At 37.0% G+C, this 19,536-nt stretch overlaps 1 protein-coding gene across 1 annotated transcript in view; it reads right to left on the bottom strand.

The window, feature by feature from the left end:
• Window positions 1–19,536, bottom strand: part of DIAPH2 (diaphanous related formin 2) — a 265,682-nt gene that overhangs the window by 223,828 nt on the left and 22,318 nt on the right. Inside the window, exons 4-6 of the mRNA XM_063313683.1 lie at window positions 18,138–18,242; window positions 13,644–13,664; window positions 2,306–2,445 (exon numbers count right to left, since the gene is read on the bottom strand). Of these exons, the coding sequence (XP_063169753.1) occupies window positions 2,306–2,445; window positions 13,644–13,664; window positions 18,138–18,242 (266 nt within the window). The remainder of the gene's footprint in view (window positions 1–2,305; window positions 2,446–13,643; window positions 13,665–18,137; window positions 18,243–19,536) is intronic.

Raw genomic sequence — 19,536 nt, 5'->3', positions numbered from 1 at the left:
CTGTTAAGATACAAAATGCACAGTAAAATCTGAACCTTGGACTTACTATAATATTCTCCTTAAATTTTGGGACAAAATGGGAATCGCTATTCTTTTAGAAGATGTCTTATTTCTATCTGATACCTATCTTCAAGAAATCAGTGTTATTTCTTCCAAAACATAAGGTGGCAAAGAGAAGACATGGCAATGAAGGTACAAATGACCTAGGTATTAATAATTGGAAATAAATGCCATTTTCAATAGCCACTGCAAATATAGTTTGGCTTCCATAACAGCCAAGGTACAAACACAGGACCGTCCTGTTCTTATGAAGATCACTCAGTTGTTGTTATGTTTTTATGTTTTATTTAATTTATAAGCCACCCAACTCCCAGTGACTCTGGGCAGTTAAACCAGGCAGAAAACATTCTACCACATTCTATTATGCTGACAGCGACTTTAGTTCCTGAAAGCAATATATTATATTCAATCATTCATAATTTAGTAATGATATACCAGGAAACTATGTCCTCCTTGGCATTTTTTAGACACCTTATTTATTCATTTGTACTTTATTTATCTTTATCTGTTTTCTATTTGTGTTTGTTTATGTATTTTCTCCAAAAAGTTGAACAACTGTTTTTAAAAATTTATTATGCAGGACTCCTGAACTTCTCCAGAGGAAAACTACTAAATGAGAATTGGAACAAGAATTTTATAGGAATACACAACACTGTTCTCTAGATCCGAGCCTATTTGCTAGCCTCTCTTCCTGAATATTTTAAGCTCACGTCCATAGTGCTGAGTAACATCATTTCTTTGCTTGCTGGAAATAAGGAGGAATTCCCAGAATAACAATGTGCGTCTATATTTTTACAGCAACTCTTTGATCATTTAAGTATAAACAGAACTGTGCTATTTTGCATGTATAAATTATTGCTATGCAATGTAGACAAAGACTACTTCCTTATTCTAGTACCTCTACCACCCTGCCCCAAAACAGATGAATACTAACAAGCCACATAGATTAGGATAGCCATGAAATAGTATTGTAATAAATATGAGTGTGCTAGAATCCCCGTGGAGACAAAAGTTGTCAGATCCATATCAAATGTACCAATAATTTTATCTTTTACATGAATCCTTTGAAAGATAAGAGATTCCTATTGGCAAATCCATGAAAGGGGACAGAATGTGCTCAACATGCCTGGGTTGACAGATACTGAACAGTTGTAATGGCCATTAAACCATACCATCCAGCTGCAACAGAGGAGGGACAGCATCAGCCAGATTTATCAGGTTTTGCCTGTTTCCCCATAGCCTTTCAGCACCCAACCCTTCAGGCTGCAGTGAAGGGAAGAGACAATTGACCCTCAACTGCCAGAGCAATATTGTTGGGTTTGGCTTCACGGACCACGTTAAACAAAGGTCTAATTAAGGAATTCCTTAATTCTGAGCTTGTTTTCTTCTGCTAATTCCTTTCGTGTTGTCCCGTTTGGAAGTCTGAGGGCAGGGACTGTCTCAGCATCACCTACCTCTGATATTAAATCAGGAAATGCACAAGGTTGGATTCACAATAAATTAGTTCCCAAGGTACAACACAGTAATAAACAGGACTTGGACTCGCTGTCACACTAAGTGTAACTAGTTTAGTCCAGATCCAGTTCATGACTGTGTACAAAATTCTAAGGGGCAAAGGAATCACTCCCTTTGCCCTCTTTTTTCAACTCCCTATTAAGACAGGGTTGCATTTCTAGAAGGGAGACTTGCCAAAATCCCTTGCATACCAAGTGATTCAAATTGTCAAGCCCAGTTTAATATATTCCAATAACAAAGTTAAAGACAGCTTGAGGATAGGTTCTGAATGCAACAAGGCATAATATTAACAAACAGGCCATATGTTTGTGCATATAGAAGTATTCACAGCTTACCCATCAACAGTTTTAATGTTCAGCCCTGTGCCTCGTTTACCAGAGGTAAATAACAGGATCTGTCCCTTCAAATCTGAAGCTAAAAAAAAAAAAGAATCTATCCTTCCAATACAGTTTCAACTAAAGTGGTTTTATATATGAACATATAAACTCACAAGAACATCTACTATTTTGGAGCAATTCATTTTGTACAAGTCACTATTTTGTTTTTAAAGACCTACTCCTTTGCAGAGATCTAAGTAAATAACATTCTAACAGAAAGCAAAAATACACCCATCAAATACATGGCATTTTGATGCGGTTTGTGTAAATTCTAGATTTCATTTCAACCTGGCATACAGTATTTTGCCAATTCTTACTTGCAATGTTTCTAAACAATAATTTCCAAAACCTACCTTACTGGATTGCTTGTCAGAGACACCCTCAGAGACTCTAAGCAGTTGAGAAGTTTTTCCTCTGAGATACCGGATCGCAGTTCGTGGACATATTCCTGAGATGACAGCGTGCACTCATGTTTACTGTTTTTCAGGCCTCCCTTAATAAGAAAAGAAAAGCAGTAAGTTATAAACATATTTTTGGAAACAAGAGTTAGTTGGTGAACGTAATAAAGAAAAAGCAAGACACTTTATTTCTTTCTGTCTCCAGGTTTTACTTCTTAGCAAGTTCTCTATATGTCCATTGAACCTGAAACTACGTAACTCTGCAGATATAATTACTTACTTAACCAGCCTCAGGATTACATTATTGGATTGCATATTCCCTATCCATTTGCTTACAGACTTATCCTCTCACCCAACTTTAGCTCAGATAAAAGTTAGAACTGAATCAATTTAACCATGTAATTCTAATGACAGTCATAATTCTCATGGGAATTTGGTTTTAAGAAGATACTTTTAAAAACAGCTTATATCCTTGGTTTCAAATCCCTAACAGAGCCACCCAATTAAAATGAGTGCCTTAAGTTCTATATATATCCTATAGCCTATTAATGTCTATTAAGTTCTACATGTGGGAGAAGAGAATGGGCATACGATTTTTTCAAAAATTATGTTGTACACACACAGAAATATATATACTGTATAAATACATACTGTATATAAGATTATTAAAAAAATCACTACTACATAAGCAAATGTACTACATAAGCAATTTTATATTTATTTATTTTGTATTTTATATTGGTAATTTGTTTTTATTTTTATTGGATTTTAATGCTTATTGTTATGGTATGAATTTTATTGTAAACTGCCCAGAGTCCCTCTTTTGGGGGAGACGGGCAGTAGCAAAATTTGAGCAATAAATAAATAAAATAAATAAATAAATATTAAAATTAACATGATAATGCAAATAATAGCACTTTAGTTTGTCCCTTTTCTCAACAATAAACAAAAAGTAGCGGACACTGACTTGTGCATATCTAAAATATTAATCCTAGATGCATTATAGCTTTATTTTTTTTCCCCAAACATTAAAGCTATTGTTCTTGTATTTGAGTCATCGAGAACCAGTTCGGCGTAGTGGTGAAGGCATCTGGCTAGAAAACCAGGAGACTGGGAGTTCTAGTCCCACCTCAGGCATCAAGCCAGCTGGGTGACCTTGGGCCGTTCACTTTCTCTCAGACTTGGGAAGGAGGCAAGGGCAAACACTTCAGAAAAACCTTGCCAAGAAAACTGCAAAGATTTGTCCAAGCAGTCTCTGAGAATCAGACACAATTGAACAGATTAAAATAATAATAATAATAATAATAATAATAATAATAATAATAATAATGTAATCCCTGAGCAAAAGGGCACAAAAAGGAACCTACAGCTGGAAAAATTAGCTGATACCAACTCTTATATAGGATCAGAAATCCCTAACCTATTTCTTGAAGTGCTGAAGTGGTTTGAAACTTCAAGATTTCTGAAGTCCTGCCCATTGAGAAGAATCTAGCCAGGGTCTCTCTCTTACTCTTCCACCTTAAAACAACTCTTGAGTCCCCTACCACTGCAAGCAATAAGTAATAATAAATCTATTCCAGCTCTGCTGATTGCACATAAATTTGAGGATGGTTAGGAGATGCTATGAATCCAAAGGCCCTGTCCTGACAAGCAGGAACCATGCCGAGACGAGGAAGAAGTCTCTAGTGTTTTATTACTGCTACAGTAGACAGAAAATCCTACCAAACTGAAGAAGCATGAGGAAACCCAGACAGATAAACCCCAAAAGTCAAGGTGGGTCTGCTCTGGTTCTCTTTGAATGACAGCTCAAAGTCTCTAAACTGTGCATGCGTTTTCCCCCCTGGATAGGGGTCCCCTCCTGCTCACCATCAGTGCTCATGACAGGCCATCCCCAATATACTTCTTGAGAACCCCTCTGCACACCACCTTTTAGAATACCAACAACCTAAGATTCTGTTTAAGTTGAAAAGAATAACAGATTCTTTATTTTTATTTCTATTTATAGTATTTTTATAGTATTTTATTTTTGTATTATTCTGATGGTTTTAATCACTTGTTGTAAACTGCCCAGAGGCCTCCGACAGGAGGAGATGGGCGGGGATAAATTAGATAGATAAATAAACAGATAAAGAGGGTGAGGATGGAGAAGAAAGTAATAGGAAAAAGGAAATCCCCAATATCATATGTTCTCACTTTTATTTTATTTTATTTATCAAATTTGTCACCGCCCATCTCCTCCAACTGGAGGGACTCTGGGCTTACTGTATCTCTGTAGCTTTTCCCCTAATCTGGCAGGGAGAATTTGAAGCCCTGTTGGGAACTCTGGTCTAACTGAACGATTTGCACTAGGAAGATTAAATTTCTACTTGTAGGCTAATTTTTAGTACATATGCTACTGGAAATTATGGTGTGTTTATACATGTACTACGAAATGCAGTGTGTACTGCATATACAATGCCAACAATATTGAAACAGATGTTCAAGTTTCAGCACAAAACTATCTTGAAATCCCTAAAATGTACACACAGAAGCTTTCCCAGTCATGTTTACTTACTTTAGTTAATGCACAGGACTGTTAAATTTACACATGGAAGATAACACTTCTGAGCTTCTTATTTCTCGACCTTCCATCCCTTCTATGGCTGCTGCAGTTTGCTTTAAAATAGGAACTAATAGCCAATGTTATGACACAATAAGAACATAAGTCAGGTTTAACCTACTCAAGATGTCACAGCTGCCGTAACTAATACTGGTGTATTAGACATGTGTTGGTAGTTTAGCTATAGTGTTAGGGTAAGTTCAGATTGTCTAGTACAAGTAATTCTAACAAGATCTGGATTTTTTCCCCCCTTTTTAAGTCTGTAATAATGTATCACAGGACTTTTATGATGAAGTGAGGGGCAGGAGGTGAGAACACAATTGCACACAGGGAAAGAAAGCAAACTAGAGTAATGCAGTCTAATAAACACTGCCTTGCAACAGCCCACTCCAATGAACACACACATGCACTTTCTCCTCTCTACCCATTACCTTGTAAACATCCTTCACAGTGTTGATTCTCCATTACACCCACATCAGAGCATGCACAACGGAGTGCAAAGCCATTCATTTCAGGCAGGGCAAGAGGCACACATTTAACCTCTGTACCACTTCACATTTTTACATCTCCATTGATCAAAAGAGTCTGCATAATGCAAATGTACAAAGCCAATTATGGAGTACAGAAGTCAGAAGGCTAAACTAATTAGTCCTGGAGAAGAAAGAGAATATTTCACATGCCAATAATAATTGCATCTTCAGCATTTTTTGGTGGCTGTCCAGAAGTCTCTAGAGAGCTGCAACCCAACTGCTAAGCTCAGTTAAAGACAACTACCCAAGACATGCATACATTTGTGTTGTATGTGTAGCAATACCCAAATTTCACTTTGTGTAGCCCTAACATTCTTATAATGGTACCTCGGAGTAGTACGTAGAAACGGCAGATAAAAGCTTGTAACTAATTCCATGAGAGCCTATTAAAGTCTATTAGAGTAGCTGGAAACAACTGCCTGGACAACCAAGCTCAGAAAACACCAAGAACTCAGCAGTTCAATCCTGAGCCACACATTTTCCCATTTTCAAAGGGTAATGCATTTTCCCCTTTTGAATGTGCATATTTGTTGCAAAATACCCTGAAGTAATTTTAAAAAATTAATTGAGAAAGTACTACTATGTAATTAAAAAGGTCACGGTCTCTACCTAATCTGTTTCATAAATTTTGTATGAAAATAAGTGAAAACTGTAAAGCTTTGGAAAAAAAAATGGCATCCCACTGAAAAATAGTTATAATTAAAAAAAAAAATGAGAAAAGACATTTTTACAGCAAATAAGCTTTCTACAAAAAAAAAAAAAAAAAAACTTTCTTCTACTCTTCATGTTAACCAATTTAATAATTGCAGATCATGAATCCAAAACACAAATCAGTATGTAACTGCAATTACTTAGATCACAAACCATGATAGCAAACAGACATTTAAGCACCTTTAATTTTATAATCTAGAGTTGGAATAGATGACTCTTAAACTCAGCGCAGCTTTGGTGTACTTCTGATAACAGCCTAAATTATTCACCTCTTTCCTTTTCATGACCTGTTCCAATTATATAATCAATACAGCTTGTTTACAGGCCCTAACACTCTACAAGGAAAATCAGCGTTTCTACTTTGTCTGGATTTCTGTTAATTATTTTCTCCTTTAATAAAACAAGGCACAGCCCTGTAATTATTTGGGCAGGAAAGTGGAGCTAAGGGAGGCTATACTTAACCCATTCTGCAAAATGAACCCTACGCTTCCACAGTATGTTTTTAATATAATTTTTATTAAAGATTTTCACAGAAGTAAAACATTGACATGAAATGATATAAAATAAGATTAAAGCAAAGGGAAAAAAGAAAAAAGAGAAGTGTGAAATGTGGTACAAGTAGAAAAAAACCAAAAGGCGGTGGCGCTGCGGGTTAAACTGCTGAGCTGCTGAGCTTGCCAATCAGAAGGTCGGCGGTTTGAATCCGCATGACGGGGTGAGCTCCCATTGCTAGTCCCAGTTCCTGCCAACCTAGCAGTTCGAAAACATGCAAATGTGAGTAGATTAATAGGTACCACTCCGACAGGTAGGTAACGGCGTTCCATGTAGTCATGCCGGCCACATGACCACGGAGGAAGTGTCTACGGACAAACGCCGGCTCTTCGGCTTTGAAACGGAAATGAGCACCACCCCCTAGAGTCGGACACGACTGGACTTAATGTCAAGGGAAACCTTTACCTTTACTATACTGTATAAAGCGACTTCCGATCTTTTTTACAGCGGTTACAACCTTACTCTCTCTCCTCTGTCTTTAAAGTTACATCATAATTCCCTTCTTCCCATATTCAACCTTTTTAATCAACAAATCCATAAATCACCAGTTCGTTTTTTTTTCCATTTTCAGCAAAAATCATTTCCCCGGAGATAAGATTGGCCCCCTCCTCGCTCCTTTTCCGGAGGGCCCTGAAGATGTGGTTTTGCCAGCGGGCCTGGGGACCCCAGGTAGCTTCGGAGCCAAACAAGTGGTTGATGTGAATGTGTTTGCTGCTGTCACGTGGTGTGTACTGTGTGTTTATGGTGAGTTGGGCAGCCTTATAACTTTGTATAATAAATAAGCAAATAAATAATTTAAAAGTTCGTACGTGGTTTCCAGTCTTTAATAAATATATTGGTTGCCTTATCCCTGATCAAACAGGTCAATATTGCCATTTCCGCAAATTCTGTCACCTTCGCAATTCATTCCTCCATTGTGGGTATTTCAGTATTTCTCCATCTTTTTACATATAATACTCTTGCTGCGGTTACTGTGTACAAAATCAATCTCCCATAGTCTTTTCTAATTGGCTATCCATAAGTCCCAGGTTTTTTATTAAAAAAAAAGTCTGATTTCATCCAAATGTTAGTCTGTAAAATTATTTGTATCATTATACGTATTCGGATTGGTATTTATTTATTTTATTCTTCTATTGAAGTATCAGCTAACCAGTTTGTGTGGCTGTGATTCTCCCAACTTTGAAAAATGAGCAAACATCTCTTTACAAAAAGACTATATCATCTCTGTAGTTCTGGAAAATTGCAGGAAGTTGGCTTATTTCAGAACATTGGTTATTATTAATAGACAATTCCTAAAGCTCCTTAGCTTGACATAGTCTCTGACTGAATTTAATGAAGTCAAGTCAGATACTTTTTCACCCACAGCCTCTCTAATAGGATTTGTATGTGTCTAATAGCTAATTATATCAGGGACTACCCCGAGCTCAGTAATCCTTTTTGTGCATCTTTCAGCAGTTAGACGTACTAGATGAAGGTATTTTGATTTGCACAACTGTATCAACCATTAAGACTATTAAAACTTAACGAAGTATAGAAAGGTAATGAAGAAATTGATAAACTCTAATTATCACACAACTCTGTCCCTAATTCCTTGAATGTATGTGTTTGGTGTATCTTCACAATTCTGCAAGTCCTTCTTTTGTTACATGAGAAACTGTTTCTGTATCACTCATCAGACTCTTATTCCAGTGACTGTGTTCTGATTCTATTAAGAACATCTTTCAGCAGGCAACAGTACTCGGTCAACCTTGTCTGCATGCAGAAGCTAAGCAGGGTCACTCTTTTTTAATACTTGGATGGGAGACCACTATGAAATAGGAGGGCTGCAGCCCATATTCAAAACACATCCCAAAAATTAGAAACGGCAGATCACTTCCATATTATTGCCAAGAAAACGGTATGAATGTGTCTCTATAGTCACCAGGTACTGACTTCAATTTGAGGATGTCTTTAGTTCTACTTCTGAAGGACACAGATATCATTGTTCCAAAAGAATGGTTCTGTTTCAAATAAATATTTAGGGAGAACTGCAGAATGCCACCCTACAAAAGTGGCAACCATGACAATGAAATATGGTCTACTGCACAAGTAGAAATAATGTCACATTCAAATTTGCATGCCATCTTAATCTCTTATACATCCAAGGGCAAAAAATACACCAAATTTAAATCTCAGGTTACCGCTTAGCAAGCGTTTTTGTTTGTCATGCACACTGCACGAAACAATACTTCAGAATAAATAGTATAAAAGCTTTTAACTTCAAATAATTCTGATACACACACATAAACACACACAAGGATACATATTCTAAATTATACTGCTTTCTTAGAAACTGTCCTGTATCTAGTCATTTCTGCTTTGCTTGAGACTTACCACTTAAACTCTTCAAGATGTAAACATTTTGGCATCATCCTTGTGAACTACCAAAAGCTAAAAGAGATTTTTATTTCAGAGCTCAGATTTCCCCACACTGAATTTAAGCAAGCTTGTGAAATATGTAAATAAACCAATAAATTGCCATAAGGCAGTCACTGAAAATAAGCTTCCTGAAGTCATGCAGGCTTCTGTGATTCCCGGGGGGCGGGGGGGGGGAATAAAAGAACACAAGGAAACAACATTCTGCGGCAAATCACTGCCACCTTTGCAATTATTATGCCATTTTTAAATACGCAGTGATAATTCAAGCATTTCAGTTCTTTCAAAACTGATATTCTTGAAAAATGGTTTTCAAAATCCATTTTCAAAGCCTTTCACCTGCATATTCCCAACTCCTAGCCACAGTTCAAAGTGGATAATTCTTTACAGGATTACTGTCTCACAATTTTATTTCTGCTTGCAGCCACTTATCAGTATAACTCTGTTCATCTTCTTTTGCTATGGACATGCTAATATAAAATGCTAAAGCTTCAACCTGTTTCTTTAATACAGGATTCAGATGGAAGGAATATTAAAAATGATTCAGCCTCCAATTTTATTACTTAGGTGCTTATCTCTAATGAAATGTACAAAAATGCAAAGACTGGTACTTATTTTACACGGGAAGAAAAATATTTATATTACTGCACAATAGTTCACCTTTTGAGTACATTACATCTCTTAAGTTCTTCGTAGCATGAATTTTCACATAACAAAACCCTGAAACAATTAAAGAGCTACATTTCAAAATTATTCCAACCACTCCACTGAGCTATCTTCATTATTATTAAAATGTGTAACTTCTCTAATTCAAGTTACTAAAATAAATGCTTCTGTCTTCTTCCGTTGTGTGTCACTAAATTCCATTTATGATTACTTCTGAAGACTTGGGGGCTGTAAATGGGAATATAAAAGTGCAGCAATAGGTGTTATGTTAATGTAACTTATCTTCCCAGAACATAAAAAGTAAACCTTCTAACCTCACTTAACCAAGTGGTCTAAAATAATATGAAATACCAGTGCTGATAAAATCTAACATAGCCTGGGGGGACAAAAAGAAAACAGAAAACAAAAAATAGGAATTCCTTCCTACTTATTTCATTGTCCCTATCATCTCTTTTCCCCAACATATATGGGTTCCAGAACTTTTTCTCTCTCATGTTAGAGAGAAGAGAGAAATTTTGAAGAAATTCATCTGCTGACTTATTTTCTTTTCTTTAATCATCATTTGCCTCCTACATAGCTCAGCTACAGTGTCATGTTCACCATTCCAATGTTGCCGGTACATCGTAACATTTTGCATGTCATTTGGCTGATGCGTGTTTCGTCTGGGAGGGGAGGAGGATTCCGTCTCATGGGATTGTTATATGTTAGCAGCTGGATTGGAATGTGTTTGGGTTATCTTGTGTGTTCAAGGTTCCTTTCCCAGGACATCAGCAGAAACGGTTACCAGCACCTGGGGTGGGGGGGGGAGTTTGCAACGGCAGGGCGAGGGGAGGGATTACGTTTGAGCCGAGGGTTTTTAGTTTGTATTTGGCATGCTTTTGCTCATTCTCAGCTTTCTCTGTATTTGCATACTATTCTTTAATAAATCAGATATCATTAAGAGCCATGCTGTGGACCAGCATTTTACTCCCTCCACTGCCAATCCAATGCCTAAAATAAGCCACAAGAGGATATGAATACCACAACGTCAAGCACTCATGTTTCTCCACAACTGATACGCAGTTTCATGAAGAGCAGAAAAATATGGGTGCCTGAAAGGAGCCATTTAGAAGCTGGTTCTCAAACTGGGACTGCTTCTTGGAACCCATCATTAAAAAGAAGCTACTTAAAAGTGCTACTAGTGCATCTACAAAATGGCATTGGCAGGAGACTAGAAGTACGGCCCCAACTTAATAAACCCAGGCTACAGTGGAATGCCCTTGGTTCCCATCTTATTCTCATTCCTGTTTAATAGCATGGAAAACATTTGTTTCATTCCAATTATTTACTCTTTGATTTAAAGTTACAGAATGCCAAGAACTACAGTAGAGTCATTAAGATGTAGACATACCATCTAGATGTAGTAGTTAAATTGTTCTATTAGGACTGGAGGGCCAGTGATGCTCACCGGCTGACTTTGGGCTGATCATTCTCTTTCAGCCCTATTTACCTCACATGGTTATTGTGGTAAAGAAAAACTGAAAGATGGTGCATACCATATGAGCTCCTGGAAGACGGGTAGGATATAAACCTAACATAAATTATATTTTCAAGCATGATGTGGATGCAGTTTCTAGCTTCACTGCCATCCCAAACTGTAGTTCAAAGGTATTTTCTTTCTTTTTTTAATACAGCTGACTGGAACTACAAAGGATTTTATGATGCTTCCTTTTAATTTACATATTAGTCAGGAAGGAAAAGATTAATCATCCATGTTTTGTCTTATGCTGAAGTAGCACTCAATTTCTGTCTGTCTGAATAGATCAGAAGAGTTAATTTACTATCATAGGAATGGACCACTTCTTTTTGGCCACTACTTGCTTCCTCAACCACTCAAGGGACTGCATGATGTTTCCAGTGATGTGATGGTGTTGATGTTGTGCCATCAGGGAGAGACCATTTTTCGCTGAATTGTATCTCGGGTGGGTGGATTCAAGGTTAAGAAAGAGAACTGGGAAGTCTCTGAGAGACAATAAACCCATTCCCACCATCCCAAAGCAGAATTTTGGACTATTTTGGAGACAGGGGAAAGTGAGTCCATAAGCCTCCTGCTTCCATTCCTCCTCTTTTTTTTTTTTAAAGAAAGAGAAGAAACTTAAAGAACATAGCATGGGAAGGAGTACTATACATAGCCTACAGATTATCCATCCCTGTGTTACTAGATAAAGTGGCATTTATGGTAGCTGGGGATGGCTCTGCTTTGACTCGTATCCACTACCAGCAATTGAATAAGCATGCCAGCCTATCCTTTTGTCTCTTTATCCATGGTCATCTTCCAAGATGTCCTACTTAAACCTGTTGGGAACTCATGATGAGTAACTGCAGATGTCTATAAACACACAGCTTTCTCAAAATCTAACGTTTAGAGGGAAACCTTGTGACTATACCTCTGATGTATACTTCTCATGCTTATAGTTGCACTGACTCTCAAACTAGCTTTTGTGACATTTCAAAACCAGAGAAAAATTGTTCCATCATTCGCTACAATCCAGCCATCACTTTGGCATTTTAATCTGCTGATTGTTCCTTGGAATTGCAGAACTGCTTTCATTCTTAGGATTTAATACTCTAATTTATCTTATTTATTAATCCACATTAATATTCCATTAAAGTGCTTTTAGGTGACTTACCATAAAAATGAAAACACAAGTACACCGATCAAAAACATTGATGAGATAAAAGATACAAGTCATTACTAGCTAATTAAAACCTTCTTAACAACTGAAAACTCTTTAAAAAGAAACTATCTTCAAAGAAGTTTTCTAAAACCTAAAAGGGTGGCAGCTGATCTGACCTCAGGGCTGTTCCAGAGAAAGAAGCTATGACTGGGAATCTAATTTTTCAGGTCACAACCTCTCACATGGCAGTATCTCTCTATAAGAACTTGAAGAGTGGGCAGAATTTATTTGGAGAAACACAGACCTGAAGGTTGCAAGGGCCAAGCCAGTTGTTACAGTAGCTCTAATCAGTTTCACTATAACTCTCTGGGTTTCTTGCAAGGAAACCAAAAAGCATAAATGCCTTTTTTTTTTTTTTTTTGGGGGGAGGGGGCAAGAAGCATTTGAATGAAGTAGAGTAGTAAACTCTAATATCTATATACAAAGGAAGGCAGAATGCCTCTTACAACCAATTCAATTGGTGACACTATTGATGTTACTGAACCTCAAATATCTACATTCCTAAGAAACAAAATCAATGGTAAGGATGCTGAGAATGATCATGCACAAGTTACTTTTCTAGCCTTGCCTATAGGTTCAAAAACTAAAATGACCCAATTGCTATGAAATGCACTCATGCATGGCACAAGGTTCCTTACCAAAATTTGGGATATAAAAGAAGTGTGTATACTTTGTCTTACAGCTACTAAATCTAATAAATTTGGGTCCCCTACAATATGTAGTCCCTTCTTATATTAGCACACCACAAATAGCAAAAGAAATGCAATTTGTTAATGATCAATCAGTCACTTTCAGGATGGAACTGATTTTTATTAATCTTGACATTCTCAATCCAACAAATTCTCAGTTATTCCCTTTCAAGGCTTCATCTGAATTTAAGAGGCCGCAGGTTTGCCACAGGACATTTGGAATAAAAATACTTAAACTTAATTTCATTATCCTAAATTTATAGGCCAGAATTATATTCAAAATGAATCTACTACATCAAATTAAAGAGACATGCAAATTGTCAATATAAGGTATAATATTGGTATACAATCTGTATATTTTTATTGGTGTTATATCATGCATTTGGAGTTATGACAGACTACAGATATACTCACCGGAACTTTACTTCCAGTTATCTGCATGCAGTGATCAACGGAGAGAAGTGATAGCAATAAACAAAAACAAAAACAAAAAAGTACAATAAATAAGCTGAAGCATTTCACACAATCCACCAAGTGTTTAGTAGTTAGTAAATTGTTAAAAGATACTTAAAATTAAAACAGAGAAATATTCATAAACAAGCAAGTCCAAGAACTATAAAAGCAGATACTCTAATTGCACATATCCGTAACAGTTTAATATAAAAAAGGGGACTTGTTTGATTAAGAATAGAGTGTGTATTAGTGCATGCAAAAAGAACAGCAAAGAATTCATTAGGTATACATTTTCACAAAACTGCCTTTTTTTTTCCCCTGGGAAAAGCTTGTTAGAGGTTAGACAGCTGCAGCAAACAGACTAAATTGCAGCAGTACTTTTATTATGTTTTCACTCTAAAATTTAAATAACTCTCTATTTTCATTAAGTGTATCTATCTCAATGCCAGTCATAATAGAGAGTTGCATTATGTTCGTTTTATAATTAACAAATGATTAATTACCCTATAACATTCTATGTTTCCACCTTTTAAAAACAAGGTGATTGTAATACAAGATAACTGTTTTTGCGATTATCACACCAAAGGGTTCACAACAGAAGAGAAATTGTTCTCCTGACTCTATTCTAGGCCTGATTCCTAGAGACATTGGATAGGAGAAAAATATAGTTTGAATCAGGATAAGGAAGAGCAAAAAAAAAAAAAAAAAATGGAGAATGGAATGAGCCGATCCTATTCTGTATATGGCTCTTTGGTAAAGCAAACATCTGTTTGTGCCACAAGTTCTGGTAGCACAAACAGATGTTTGCTTTACCAAAGTTCTAGTAGCATACTGGGCAAAAAGACACAAAGCTAGCTATAGCTTCAAGGAAACATCTGTGCAATCCCAAGCTGTGCAATAATGGCTAGTGGGGCAATGTCTACAGAGGAGCTACAAAGACAAGACAGACTTTTCTTCCATCATCTTCTCCAAAAGTTATAGCAGAGTATGCTAACACTAGTGACCTACTGTTCAATATACGGCAAGACTGTACTGGATCTAATGCTGGATCTTTTGCCAACTATCACTAGATGGAAGAGCACAAACATATTACTATTCAGAGCAGACATCTGATACAGAGGGAACACTTTAATATTGACATGCAATGGAATACAGGGGTTAAGAGGCCAAACGGGGACCAGAACGATCTGAGTCCAGGTCCCCATTCAAACACAAGGCTCACCAGGATGACTCTAGGCAAGTTAGTCCAAAGTGCTTCACAGGATTATTGTTGTGGAGATATTAAAGGAGATCCTCATTTTTTCTCAAAGGAGAAGCAACCACTAATGTGAACACTTAGTTTCCAATGGAATCTCAGACTCAGAACCTTATTTAAACCCCCAGAATGAGCTAGGTCACTAACAGGACTAGTGGTGGAACAGTTCAACAAAGGGCCACCAGCAAACAGATAAATAAAGGCAATTCCTTTGGCTGTTAAAACAAAGGAATTGCCTTTATTTGTTTGCTGGCAGCTCTTGTAAGACTGTTACACCACCAGACCTATTAGTCGCCTATCAGTTTATTTATTTTGGGGGTTAGGCTAGGGAAGGTTTGAGAAGTAAAATGATGCCATACTGCATGCAGAGGTTTTAAGGCACCCCTTAAAAGCTACCCCGAAATAATTGGGGCAATATGTCCCTTTGGAGCAATTTTCAAGGACCTTAAGCTTCCAATTCTGTCCTTTAAACAGTCAGTCCTGGCCATTCCAATGGGATCACGCTCCCAAAAGTCATTCTCCAGCCTCCAGGACAAACAGAACAACCCTGGCCCGGTGTTGGGGAAGCAACACAGGAGGTTCTGCGGTACCTTATTCCATAGTGTTCCTTTTTATTTTGAAGCACCAAGATCCTTTCACAGTCACTGCCAAGACACGGTTGAAGCTCCATGACAACTAGCTGGTACCCTACTTGCACCCTACCAAAAGCTATGATGGCTAGAAGAGTTGGTTTCCCCACACAGCTTCATAGATTTCTCAGTTCATACTTTTTATACCAAATCCAGTGGATGAAGTGGTATATGGACAAGGTGGAAGCAAGTATGATTTGCAATTTTAGAAACATATGCAGTGATATCATATTAATATATGTTGATTTCATTTATTTATTCATTCATTCATTCCTCTTCCTTTTTTGCACTTTGCATAACACTGCTTACCCCAAAAGGGAACACAGCATGATGGATATTAATGAATGTATATATGTACAGTTGAGTATACTATTAAAATGTTTGCATGTGTTCAACTGTGTATTTAAAGTTGCCTGCCTTCTGTCCCCCATTTACAAAACAAATTGGGCAAACATAAGCATAATCTCATTTATGAGTTTGCTTTAATATAACACATGAGTATTCATATACTGTTATCTGCATTTTGCATTCTGATTTAGTTGTGTTAGAAAGATCATAATTCCGCCTTCAGGTATTTGAAAAGGAAAACGGAATATGAAAGCTTGTGTTCCCCAAATCACCTTACCATGAACAATAACTTGAGCACAAAACTGAGTAAAGATTTTTTTGTTGTTGGCATTTCAAAGTAAAACCCTACCCATCACATAATTCTGCTGAAAACAGGCTAGTGGCAAAAATCACTTATCAGCTGAAACATATTTCTGCCCTTGGATATTCAAGCAAATTAAAGAACATGAAACCTGTCTATTCTGGTAGGGGTACCAGCTTGTAAAATAGTACTGAAAGATGAGGAGGAGGAGGAGCTGCTGCTATTGTTTTCATCTTAAGATATTTCCTACTTTGTTTGGTATAGCAAAAACTATTTTGTATAAAGGATGACATCTGAGTAAACCTAAAATCACAAGTACTTAGACCTCAATATTAACAGTATAAATATGCCATTCACTACCAATTTGTGTCATAAATATAGAAGACCATTATAATAGAGATGCTGTGGTAGTTTGGAAGTCACAAATGTATGATTCTGTTAGTAGAACACAAGCAATGTAGCCAAGAGGAGGAGATAACTCCTGCACCTTCTGCAAACTACAATAAATTTCATGACTTCTCTTTAAGATCTTGTCAAAATCCCATTTATCTTGAATTAATATAGCATTTTTATAAACATATCTAAAGTACAGTTCTTGAAACCTGAAAAATGAGTTACTATGTAATTCCACAGCCTAGAACTTCATTGGCTTGGTCTATAGGACATATTGTTTCAAACCCATGAAAAGAAAGTTAAGTTTCAAACTAGAATTCAGTACCACCAAACCAAGGGCAGACCGCTTTATTAGGACATGAAAGGTGTTTACTACTTGCCCTTATATCTGTATTATAAAATAGCCAGTTAGAATCAAGAGCCTTTTGTAAAAGCTGCTTCACAGAGAAAGCACTGTTTGCACAAGAGCCAGTTTGGTCTAGTGGTTAAGGCAACGGGCTACCAACCAGGAGACTGTGAGTTCTAGTCCTGCCTTAGGCATGAAAGCCAGCTGGGCGACCTTGGGCCAGTCCCTCTCTCTCAGCCCAAGAGCCAATCAGGCGTGGTAGGAGAGTTCTAGTCCCGCCTTAGGCGTGAAAGCTGGCTGGGTGACCTTGGGCCAGTCCCTCTCTCTTAGCCCAAGAGCCAATCAGGCGTGGTAGGAGAGTTCTAGTCCCACCTTAGGCGTGAAAGCTGGCTGGGTGACCTTGGGCCAGTCACTCTCTCTCAGCCCAAGAGCCAATCAGGCGTGGTAGGAGAGTTCTAGTCCCGCCCTAGGCATGAAAGCCGGCTGGGTGACCTTGGGCCAGTCACTCTCTCTCAGCCCAACCCACCTCACAGGGTTGTTCTTGTGGGGAAAATAGGAGGAGGAAGGAGTATTAGGTATGTTAGCCACCTTGAGATATTTATAAAAATAATAAAGGTGGGATAGAAAATAAATAAATCGCAGACAACTTTACACAACAGTCCTAACAGTAGTATGTTGGACCAAACAGTTTTGAACATCACACGATAGGGTAGGAAACATCACAAGATAAGATAGAGTAGGAAAATGAGTTCATTGATCCCAGCATTGATTCTAAAAAGCACCAAATTTATAGCATCAGTCAACAGGAAGGCAGTTACAAAATACACTTTTGCACCTTAAGTCAAAAAGTCCAAATTTTGCTATCACGAGTTCAAGGAACACTGTGAAAAAGCTTGATGATTATTCCAGAGCAGTGGATTTAGAGTACTTATTGGTTTACTGTAAAGAGAGAATCATGTTTCAAATTACCATGCAGTTGTGAGATACGCAATACATTCTAATTAAGGCTTTTATCTATCCTTGAAGGCATTTTAAAGGATTTCATGAAGAAAGCTTTGTAGGTACACTTAATAATGATAAACTGAAGCAGAAATTTAGAGATTTGGGTTGAAAACTGCAGACGTTGTTAAGAGTATTAGTCTGACCTATCTTGGGAAGCGAGAAAGGCACAATTTCTACTTACAGATTTGGCAGTTGCAGAAATGTACTGGACAACCATTTCACGTTTTGTGGTCAAATCTTTATTCCGTAAAGGAGCTTTTCGTTCTTCATTTAGATTCATGTCTTCCTATAAATAAATAGGCATAACATTGGCAAGATTGGATTATTATGTCATAGTTTTACTTAATCTTCATGACTGCAGATACTAAGAATTGCTCTCTATCGAGGGATGACTGGTTTACTTTAGACAGGCTATTTCTCATCATTATCCTAAGCTATTAGTTTATGGAAACAGCTTTAATATACACTTCAAACTCTTCCTTTTCAGCCCCCATATCATACCCAAAGCTGAGACTGGAATTAATACATCCACATGGCAAGAGATGTGTGTCTCAACTCAAAAATTGTTGTAATAGATCATCAAAGAATATTTATGCCAATAGAAATCTATAAAATTTCTATCGGCATATAAAATTTATGGAAAGCAGTGTAAGGATTGAAGACAGTCCTTTTCTCTGTTTTCTTTACTACCACATTAATCATCACATAAAAACAATGGACAAGATCCTGAAAATATGGTTACCATAACTTGCATGAAACAAGGCTCCAAGCGTTTTGAGATAACGAATCCCAAATTTTAAAATACTTAGCACTTAGGAATGACTATGATAAAGCTAATCTGATGCTGGGAATATATTCCAATCAGCCTTAAACTTAAGCAACATATTTAATACACACAGAGAGAGACATATATTTGTTTTGTTTACTTCAGAGTTTCAGTCAGTTTATTACAGTCTTAGACCAGTGCAAGCAATGTGTCCATGAGTGCTTTGTGAGTACTTATAAATCTATCTTCAGAGACAGTAAATAAAATTTAAGACAACATTAAAATACATTTATCAAACAACCAGACTAGAAATCCATGACTAAAGTCCAAAAGGAGCAGTTTATGTCTAGGTTATAAAGTAGTATTTAAAATTATACATTTATTTATTTTATTTTATTTATATTTCAAATTTCGTCACCGCCCATCTCCCTCAAAAGATAACCTCGTTTGTTATCAAAATGTGATAAACTATAAAATTACAAAGATGTGAAAGTATCTAAAATTTACATAAAATGTGATACGTACAATTACAAAAAATACTTTGTGATATCTGAGATTACATAGCTATTGTGTACCTAGATACATTACATTTAATACATTATATGTCACATCTATGTAACAGGAACTTGGCCCATGAGGGTCCTGTGGATCTTGCATGCTGCTGCACAAAATCTAGCCACATGCTATAATAAAAGGCAGCATCTATGAGCAGCATCTGGGCATAGGCTGAGTCTGAGCAACCAGGATATCTGCTGATAAGAGGGAGGATAAATCTGGTTTGAGAGTCTCTGTAAAAGGAGCAAGGAAGGAGAAC

The sequence above is a fragment of the Candoia aspera genome, chromosome 12 (genome assembly GCF_035149785.1).
Source record: "Candoia aspera isolate rCanAsp1 chromosome 12, rCanAsp1.hap2, whole genome shotgun sequence".
NCBI lineage: Eukaryota > Metazoa > Chordata > Lepidosauria > Squamata > Boidae > Candoia > Candoia aspera.
Note: the sequence above shows the minus strand (reverse complement) of the source record. Positions and strands in the feature narration are given on the sequence as shown.